Source organism: Rhagoletis pomonella, unplaced genomic scaffold (genome assembly GCF_013731165.1).
Source record: "Rhagoletis pomonella isolate Grant_MI unplaced genomic scaffold, Rhpom_1.0 Rhpom_scaffold_00019, whole genome shotgun sequence".
In the NCBI taxonomy this organism is placed as follows: Eukaryota; Metazoa; Arthropoda; class Insecta; order Diptera; family Tephritidae; genus Rhagoletis; species Rhagoletis pomonella.
The window spans coordinates 660,992-671,147 of record NW_023458573.1 but is presented as its reverse complement, the minus strand read 5'-3'; the positions used below and the strand labels follow the sequence as shown (position 1 = coordinate 671,147).

The window sequence follows — 10,156 nt, the reverse complement described above, 5'->3', positions numbered from 1 at the left end:
ATGGCCGCACGTGTGAGTAACGTGTTGCCAGAACACGTTTCAAAATATGTTTCCAGATGTTCAATGTGTAAGAATATTATAAAGGCGAATATGAAAAGTTCTATTTTATTATGTATTTAATAGCAATTATGAGTATTATGTGCGCAGAATTCTCCTTTTTGTGTTGCCTTGTCAAGTGTATGAAACACCTTCTGACAAAGTAGTAAGGGTATTCATCAAACCTTATAAGCGTATAAAATTATAATTGTGTAAACCTTATAAATGAACTGTCAAAATTGGTATGGAAACTAGTTTACACATTTGTGATAAATTTATCCAGCGATTTCACTGAATAAACTTGATAAACTGAAGCCAATGCAACTCTGTCGCAACTCTGGCTATGTTTTCTTGGGCAATAATCGGGATCCGCACGCAAATTTTGCACGCAATTCAACAACAACGATATGATCCTGATAGAGATCTGGTTCAATTATTATCCCGTCTGTTTGTTTTGTTTCACTGATAATATGCCCGCAAAGTTTGGTTCGTACACAAACAGTCATTCTGCCATTGTTTCTTTTAACTTGCTTCATATAAATAGCCTTTATGTTATATGTATATTTATTTAAATAGATATTATCTCGTTAATATAATTTTTTCCAATTTAGTGAGGTAGTTTCTATAATTTATTTATCCCCGTGCTAGTAATATAAAGTTAGTGATACTGAGCTCTATAACCAAAGAAAAATAAAATATTTAAAAAAGATTTTCCCTACGTTTCAAAGGCAGTTAAAAAATGCGTATAATTTTCCTCACGAAATTGATATCATAAATTTTGTTTCTAGTTCAGCTTTCGTCACTCGAAAATTTTACTTCAAAGAGGTGTTTTATTTGATATCAATTATTTTGGGGTAGCAACTTTAAAATCGACGAAACTACAAACAATAATCTAAATGTTTTATTTTTCTCAAATAAATTGTTAAAAATATTATCTAATTCTAAATTATGTATTCAAATCGATGTGTCCATTGAAACATATAATTTTTAAAATACGGAATAAAGCGAAAAAGAATAATCATATCCTTTGTTTTCAAAAAAATAAAAAATAAAAAAAAGATTATGAGAAATGATAAAAACTTATCAACTTGGTACCAACTTTGGATACAATTAGCAACTGTATTCGGCTAATTGCCAAGTAGTTTAATTGTTGTTAAGATTTCTACCGGGTGTGGGGCGCACACCTGTGCGTTTTTAAGAAGTTTTACTTCTATCACGTGTACGATGTTGCACTCGTGCTATTAAACTAATACTTTTTTCTCAAGTAGTTTTGCTCAGTGGCAATTTATACGTATGTATGGAAGTAGTAGCGGCACATTGCACGATCCAGAAAATAAAGGTCGCGCCATTCGCGGACCGCTAACCCTCTCTTCGTCGAACAGCATCCACCCATTCGCTGACGTCACACAATACTTTTGTTTACATTTTCTGGTTCGTGACATTTTAGGTTATTTCAACATTACAAATTTACAAATTCGAAAGTTTTTGAGCGTTGTTTTGTTTTTTTGTGAAAACTTATAAAAAAGTTATAAATTAAAGAAAAAAAATTAGGTGTGCAGTTAATTGTGCTAGTGTTAGTGCCAAAGGATCTGGGTGCAGTTCTTTTACTTTTCCGGCCGACATAGAGTTGGTGGAAAAGTGGATCCACTTCTACCGGATACCAACGTATTTCAACGCCCGAACCCGCGTCATCTGTGTAAAACACTGCACCACTGATGACTTCGAAAACGAGCTTCAATATAAAATGGGTAAGTTATACTATTTAATTCGCCAATAAACGCTTATTGGATTTCGTGAGCATGGTGTAACTCGGGAGTAAATTTCACGAAAGGTAGCCGCGGAAGCTTATATTTTTCACTTTTCATTAATACTACATTTTATTAAAAGAAATGTTTTAAATTGTGTTAGGCTACGCTACAAAGCGTAAACTAAAGCGGGGCGTTGTGCCGAAAATTTTCAAGCCTGCTGCGGAAATACCAGATCCTGACAAGTAAGCCCAGCAGCAAGTGTACAAAACCATTGTGAGCGAACTACTGGAGCAGACATTAGCTTCTCTGTGTTTGTATACATAAAGGGCCCCTTTCAGGGCCACAAAGAATTTACAAAGGGATCAAATGCTTTATATAAGCTTATCTGGGTCAACATACACAATACCATATATACACAAAAGGCCCTTTTCAGGGCCGCAAAAAATTAACAAAGATATCAATTTTTGACTGTCGTGATAACGAATAAGAAATGTACATATCGTCGTCTAAAGTACAAAACCGCGAATCAACAAAATGCAAAACCGCGTATCATGATAATGCAAAACCGCGTATGTGAGGTTGCATAAATCACCACCAAATATTTTTTAATTGTGTGAAATTTCATAATAAAACTTTTATGTTAGCTTGCGAATTCCTTAAATACAGTTTTAGCCGTTTAAAGTTTATGACATTCAACAGTACGATAGTATACAACACCTTGCTTATATAAAACATCTCCCTAGTTCTTACATGTTAAAATGTTAACAAACATAACTGTAATGGATTTACTAAATTTGACGCAATTTGTATTCTTTGTTTGCAAAGTGCTATAAATTGAATCCGGCATCAGATCACATGCAATAAGCGACAACATTTCATTACGATCTATTTTTTATTTATTTGCTATTTGAAAATATAACACGTTCCCCTGATAAAGCTTTTTATTTATACATACTGACCTTTTGCTTCCTACCGGAAATGTTAAGCCGTATGCATAAAAACTAAGCAATTGCTTTTTTCTTGAAATTGCATACCTTTCACTTATATTTGTTTGAACATAATACTTGAATTATTAATAAACAAGCACATGTACTTATTGCCAATAACAATTTCTATTTTATTTAGTTTTAAACTTTTCTTTATATATTTGTGATTACATAAATCGGTTCTAGTTGTATTACTCAGGATCATCTCTACTTTTTATAGAAAATTTTGAAAAAAAGGGAAACTAAGTGAAGTAATTTTATTATTTGCAGAATTAGTGTCTAACCCTACGTGACTGCTTCTAAAAGCTATCGCGTTTCACGTGGCATATAAGACCTAATTTCATTATTACATTAGTGTGATTTATATGTATGTATATGAATAGGATATTATATATTTATGTATTTAAAAACCCACAACTTTAAGACTCTGAACTTGTTAAAATCTTGCCGTGTCACAAACATATTCGTTATTAGCAAGGAGCACTGTTTCGCTGTACTCGAGCGAACAGTGCTAGCAGCAACTGGTGACTGCCCGAATTGATCCCGACGCGCTTTTTGTTGTTTGAGATTTTCTATACGCACTTCTAGTATCTGTTTGAAGTCGGTGTCCATGCTGGCTAATTTAGATTGTAACGCATACACCATGATGTAAGTCAATTCTTGAATCTCTTGCGGTCGATCATCAAAAAGACTCTTCTTTTTGGCCACTGCAAAAGAAAAGGTAAAGTAATATTTATAATTAAGAACACCTATTCATTTTATACGCACGCATTGTTAATTTTTCCAACTTGGCATATGCACTTGCTATGTTTTTGCCAATATATTTGTGACCATCATAAATTCCTTTCTTTGGCATACGTCAATTGTTGCACCATAGCCTGTAAGAAATGCGTAAACATAATAATGTAAACATCTTCAAATGCACTTCTGCTTCTAACTTACTTGTAAGTCTCTAATCTGTTGCTCGTACATAAATTGCGTCTGCGTTAAGGTCTCTATACGATTGCCGCCTTGGTTTACATTGGCCTTACCCGACAACTGGCGTATAATAAGCTGCGCCATTCCAACTCATTTGACTTTTCTTTGAACTGATGTTCAACATCGGGAGCACGTTGCTGCATTACATCTAACAGCCTTTTCATTTCATCCAGATGAGCCGCTTGATGTGGCCAACACCAAAAAGGTTTGTTTACAAAGTGAATTTTTGAGTAGTTGAACAAATGTCAGTGGGCAGCCAGCGGGTCAGTTGCTGGCAAGAATTTGCCGGAAAAGTAGCTAAATAATTAAAGTAATTATATGTATAACGGAGTAGGAGGTTTTCCTCTATTTTAAAAGCTTGGTTACTGATTTCACTAATTGACGACGATGCAACGATCACAGTGGAATCGTTCTGCAAATTGTTACCAGCAACTGACCCGCTGGCTGCCCGCTGGTATTTGTTCAATTACTGAAAAAATGCAAATCATTATAATGATTGCAGTGTTTTAACACTTTCAGCGATTTGCATTGCATTTAATAAGTACACATTCTTTACTTTTAAACAACCAATTTACCATTTAAAATTAAATAATTCTGTAAATCCGCGATTTATTATGCACTTTGTAAACAAACCTTTCAATTTCGCCCCAGCTGTTCGATTCTTCTTCTTTTTCTTATTGAATTCGTCTTTGCTCTCTCATTCTGGTATTTTTTGACGTCATGGCCAGTTGCTCTCAGCTCGATTGGCGCAATCTTGTATTCTATCATTCTTGGGCACATTGGGTGAACTAAATGCATTCATACATACATATTTATGTACAACTATAGGTAATATTGTACGCGTCTTCCCAGGTAGGTTAAGTGCGGGTGTAGCATAATTAAATACTGTGTACATACCTACAATTAAAATGGGGAAAAATGTTAAAATTTCGGCTGAAAAAACTCTAAATAAATACACACAAATAGTGCTTTCCATGACATGTACGAAGTGATTAGCACAGCTACATCCTTCAACTTGTCAAGTCGCGGGAAATTCCCCGATTTGCAGGGAATTTTGGTTTAAGTAGCAATCGAGGAATGGGCAATTTTTTTCGGGGAACTGGGTGTGTTATTTTTATATCGTAAAGTAACCAAATTAGACGGATATGTTAATTTTTAACCATTTGACCCTTTTCAGAGCGAAATTTTTTCAATTTGAATCGCAATATCTCCACAACAAGAGTTTTCCCAGACATAAGCTATATACCGGATGAAAGGTAAGGTTTTGGGCTAGACTTGTGGAAACTCAGAATAAAATCGACTGACCAGTTTTTGAGAAAATGCCCGAAATCTCTATTTTCAGCAGCCCGATTTATATTTTTCAGACGATAACGTTATGACATATTTCAATTTTATAAACAAAAAAGACAGTGTTAGATAGCTTGTTTGAAGACCCTTCTACTGATATCCAAACCAATGATATGGACTGAGTAGTGCGGCCTCAGTGGTAGTTTAAGAAACTGCCTTTTTTCGAATTTCAGGCCGCAGCCACGCCCACAAAGGCATACGAATCAAAACATCCTGGAACAAAACCTTCCTATTTTTTTTGTACTTTTATTCCTGAAGTTTTCATACCAAAGCATCTCGTAGAGGAGACACGAACCAAAATACATTTACCTCTATATCTTTCCAACTAGTAGCCAGAACTTAATATATAAGGTATCGTTTGAAAGGTATTGGCCTACAGAATAACACTAAATATATTAAACGTTTTTTGTTTCGCAACACTTTAGCCTAATTTTTAAGAATCTGGTTAATCGTTCATGAAGCTTGAATACATTTTCTGGACACATTCTGCAAGACCTTTCCAACGATATCTCAAACATGTCGATTGGACTTCTGGATAAAAACTTCCAAATCTCGTGTATATATGAGCGAGTAATTTCAGCATACTACTGTGCTGCTTTCGTCACTCGCGCGCTCTGCCGTGCGCTGTGATAAAACAGCCTCTGACATTGTAGTGTTTTTGTCGAAACACTCTTTCTGCGTAGGCGGCCTTCGCCAGCGCTTAGAGATAATAGCCTTCACATTGTAGAAGTCTCTTTCTGTATTGCGACGAAAAGGAGCAGAAGTATTTTTGAGCAGAATTTCTTTCTGCGTAGGCAGTAGAATTCATTTCTGTCTTGCGAAGAAAAGGAGCAGAACTTCTTTCTGCGTAGGAGGCCTGCGACCGCGCTTTTGGATTATAACCCTCACAAAGTAGAATTCTCTTTCTGTGTCGCGACGAAAATAAGCAGAAGTATTTTTGAGTAGAACTTCTTTCTGTTTAGGAGGCCTGCGGCCCGCACAAAGTAGAATTCTCTTTCTGTGTTGCGAAGAAAAGGAGCAGAAGTATTTTGAGCAGAACTTCTTTCTGCGTAGGCAGTAGAATTCATTTCTGTCTTGCGAAAACAAGGAGAAGAAATATTTTTGAGCAGATCTTCTTTCTTCATACGCGGCCCATGACCGCGCTAAGGGATTAAAACCCTCACAGAGTAGAATTTTCTTTCTATGTCGCGAAGAAAATAAGCAGAAATAATTTGAGCAGAACTTTTTTCTGCGTAGGCGGTAGAATTCATTTTCCGTCTTGCGAAGACAAGGAGAGGGATTATAACCCTCACAAAGTAAAAAAAAGAAAAGGTGCAGAGGTATTTTTGAGCAAAACTTCTCAACAATAAAAGTGACTACAAAATATTTATGATGTATATTTAAATCATACAATCAATAATTATTATAATTTTACTGAAAATTTATATTATCTGCACAAATAATACTCATAATTGCTATTAAACTCATAATAAAATAGCACTTATCATATTCGCCTTTATAATATTTTTACGATTAGAACATCTGGCAGCATATTTTGAAACGTATTGTGGCAACACGTTACTCACACGTGCGGCCATCTTAATTTCATTGTCCATACATACTCATATATACACACATACCTATTTCGGTTCTCTAATGACAAATAAACAAATTTATAAACGTGGTCCTCATCGTTGAACAATAAAATTAATAATTATAAAATAGATACAATTTAGTTAAAATGTGTGTGTGCGCAAGAAATAATGGAACGGGCATATATTTCTGTTGCAAGCATGGGTTGCTTTCAGCTCTTTTTTCACGAAAAACTTTAGAAAACTGTAGTAAAAGCGTAGCAAATCTCTTAAGAACTGCGTACTGCCTCAAGAAAATTTCATAGGCATTTCTTGTACGTCATTTTATAAGGAGTTTTTGCTTTTCTTGAGAGCTGCATACAGGCCTTTAACAACAAATGACTCGTAAACTATGAGTTTCCCGGCCGTCCGGTTTTCAGTTTTGTGATGTGTACGACCGCCTCTACACCCCCCATAAAGTCATTTTGTTCTAAGCGTGGTGCACTCTCGCAAATTCAACCTTCCACCAAATCTACCACACAAGGTCTACGACATATTGGCATTTTTCAGTAGTTATAATTTAGAGCCACATGATTTTCTTTACTTTTTCTATTAATTTTAGGAGCAAAAATTGTCCAACACTGAACACTATGTGATAACAGGTAGTGACACGGTATCGAACCGAAAGTATCGATATAGTGCTAATTTCAAGTATCGCTGGAAAAAGATCGGGTCCCCATTTATATCGTAATAAGAGCGTGGGTGAATCGGTAACAAAGTTCGCGGAGAGTAAAATTTTTGACCACTATGAGGTAGGAATGTTCGATATCGTATCGATTTTTCTGAATATCGATATTTCATCGCACGATAATCGATTTTTTGAATCGATATTCCAAGGTCGATATATCGAAGACATCGATACTTTACCCGCAATATCGATATTTAAGTTGAAATTTATTTTTCATCTACAAAGAAGTGTATGGAAATATACTAAAGTAGGTTAAATCAACAGCTTGTGTGATTTATTTAGCTCTTAAGTTTTACAAACTGCTTGAGTCGACCGGCATACCGTTTTAATCCTCAGTAAATATACAAGATGGAAATAACACAATTAGTTGAGTTGATAAGCAGGGGTTCTATTCTGTAACTGTGAGAAAATGTAGTGTACCCCGAGTGCAAAACTCACAACCAAAAACTCACCGACTAAAATTCTGTGAGTTTTTCGGAAGGGAAGTGTATACAATTCTGACAGTTAAAACTCATTCTCACACATGCTGAATCGCAAAATGAGGAAGTGTACACAGTTTTGACAGCTAAAACACATTCTCACTCTTCCTGAATCGCAAAATGAAGAGTGCACACAATTTTCAGTGTACACTTGAAAACTCATATTTACAGAATAGAGCCCCAGGTCTAATATTCTATTCAATTGGAAGTAGGATTTTCAACATCGATTTTTCCGATATCGATATTGTTCAGCCCGATATATCGCCGTATCGATTTTACATGCAATAAATTAAATCGATGATACTTGCTTAAATATCGAACATTCCTACTATGAGGTGAATAAAATTTCAGTAGTTCATGAGGTTAGTGAAATTTTTGACAAATGCTTGGAAAATATTTACAATCGCAAAGATTCTTGATGTGTGTAATTTTTGGTTGAATAAAAGCTGAAATTGATGAATTGTAATCAACGATGGTAGAGGTTTTCTTAAAATAATAATTTCCCTTCAATTTGTAATATTTTATTCCTCATAAATCTGCGGTAATCAAAAATTTACTGCTGTCAAAAAATATTTCATTTCACACAGCAGATTGGCAAAACTGTCTCACCAAGGTAAAAACATTATTCAATTTCCCCAAAGAACTTTGTTACCGATTAACACACCCTAAAAAGACTCGATGTTCCAAAATATCGATACAAAATTCAAAAAATTAAATCTGAATATTGGTATTATTTTCTATTAAAGAATTAACACTTTGAAATTTAATAAGTGCATCACTGAAGGCGCGCCATATTCCAAGCTAAGATTGCACCAATTTCTGCGCTTTAAAGTGCAAAATATATCTATATTGCTTTACATATAAATTCCAAAGTAAGTAAGGTTATAGTACGACATAGATTTGCAAGAAATGGAACCCTAGCTAAGGCTAAAATTCATGTTTTATTTGCGTTAAAAATTTGCTAAAGGACAATATTAACAACAAAACTTTCAATAGAAATTTCAGTAAGGTAACGTCACGTCAGGAGGAAGCCTTGCGACGTCTACTACAGTTGCCTCGTAAAGGAGCGCAAATTCGGTGTTGGATTCGTGGTAGGAGAGAGACTACGTCGCCGAGTACTGGCGTTCACCCCGGTGGACGAACGCCTAGCCACAATCCGCATCAAAGCTAGATTCTTCAACATCTCGCTCATCTGCGCCTATGCCCCGACGGAAGAGAAGGATGAGGCGTCCAAGGATCTCTTCTATGAGCGCTTGGAACGTACATATGAGCGCTGTTCCCGACACGATGTCAAAACGTTCCCACGATAGTCTGGTCTACGTAAGCGGAACGACCCAGATTTATATCTGGCCAAGGACTGTCACTCCAGCAACACTCCCCAAAAGATCTTTGGGGAATTTGTATGCTGCTACAACAACAACAACAACACGATGTCAAAATCGTGCTTGGCGACTTTAATGCCAAGGTGGGCAAGGAAGGGATCTTTGGCGCCACTGTCGAAAATTCCGCGTCCACGACGAAGCGTCCGATAACGGACTGAGGCTGATCGACTTCGCTGGGGCCCGAAACATGGTAATATGTAGTACTAGGTTCCAGCATAAGAACATCCATCAAGCTACATGGCTGTCATCAGATCGAAAACCGAGAAGCCAAATCGATCATATTGTGATAGACGGAAGGCATGCTTCAAGCATTTTAGACGTACGTACACTCCGAGGGCCAAACATCGACTCGGACCACTATCTTGATCTAGCCAAGATACGCACCCGCCTCTGTGCAGCAAAAAATGTGCGCCCAACAATGCAAGGAAAGCTTAACGTCGAAAATCTGTAATCACAACAGACGGCCAATTTATTCGCCACACCTGCTCTCTGAGAGCACTCTTCAACAATCCTACATACGCGGGCAGTGGAACCACATTTCCCGATCATTAAGTACCGCCGCCGAAGAAGTACTGGTACGATAAGGGTTGTGAAGAAGCCGCAGAGAAAAAAGACGCCGCCTATAGGGCCACGCTGTGATCGGGCGCAACGCGAGCCATGTGCGACCGATATAGGGAGCTGAAGAAGGAAGCGAGACGTATTTCCGCAATAAGAAGAGAGAAGCCGAAATACGTGAGTGCGAAGAGCTTGAGATGCTGGCCGACAGGAAAACGCCCGAAAATTCTAACCTACTGAATGGCAGCAGTGCTGAAAGTAGTGAAGAAGACAAACCCGAGTCCCCAGTCGATCATGATGGAGTAGCTGTCCCACCGCCTGACTATGACGAGGTACGAATAGCGATT

General features: G+C 36.8%; 1 protein-coding gene across 3 annotated transcripts; it reads right to left on the bottom strand.

Moving 5' to 3' along the window:
* Window positions 1-2,905: 2,905 nt before the first annotated feature.
* Window positions 2,906-4,471, bottom strand: LOC118749541 (syntaxin-5-like). 3 transcript variants are annotated; one of them, XR_004994241.1, is made up of 4 exons: window positions 4,382-4,469; window positions 3,713-4,217; window positions 3,539-3,648; window positions 2,906-3,477 (listed from the first exon to the last, which is right to left on the bottom strand). XR_004994241.1 is itself a non-coding variant. In XM_036484345.1 (4 exons), the coding sequence occupies exons 3-4, from the start codon at window positions 3,624-3,626 to the stop codon at window positions 3,158-3,160; spliced, it is 408 nt and encodes a 135-aa protein (XP_036340238.1). In that variant the 5' UTR covers window positions 3,627-3,648; window positions 3,713-3,929; window positions 4,382-4,471; the 3' UTR covers window positions 2,906-3,157. The 3 variants fall into 3 exon arrangements, 2 of the variants coding, with proteins under 2 accessions (XP_036340238.1, XP_036340239.1); XM_036484345.1 differs by having other exon boundaries at window positions 3,713-3,929; window positions 4,382-4,471; XM_036484346.1 differs by lacking the exon at window positions 4,382-4,469 and adding an exon at window positions 4,324-4,343 and having other exon boundaries at window positions 3,713-3,929.
* Between the last annotated feature and the right edge of the window lie 5,685 nt (window positions 4,472-10,156).

Bases quoted from the DNA above. Each gene is read 5' to 3' on its own strand.
- LOC118749541 (XM_036484345.1), bottom strand. From the start codon at position 3,626: ATGCCAAAGAAAGGAATTTATGATGGTCACAAATATATTGGCAAAAAC. The intron at 3,478-3,538 runs GTGCGTATAAAA...TTTCTTTTGCAG, and splicing joins GTTGGAAAAATTAACAATGC to TGGCCAAAAAGAAGAGTCTT.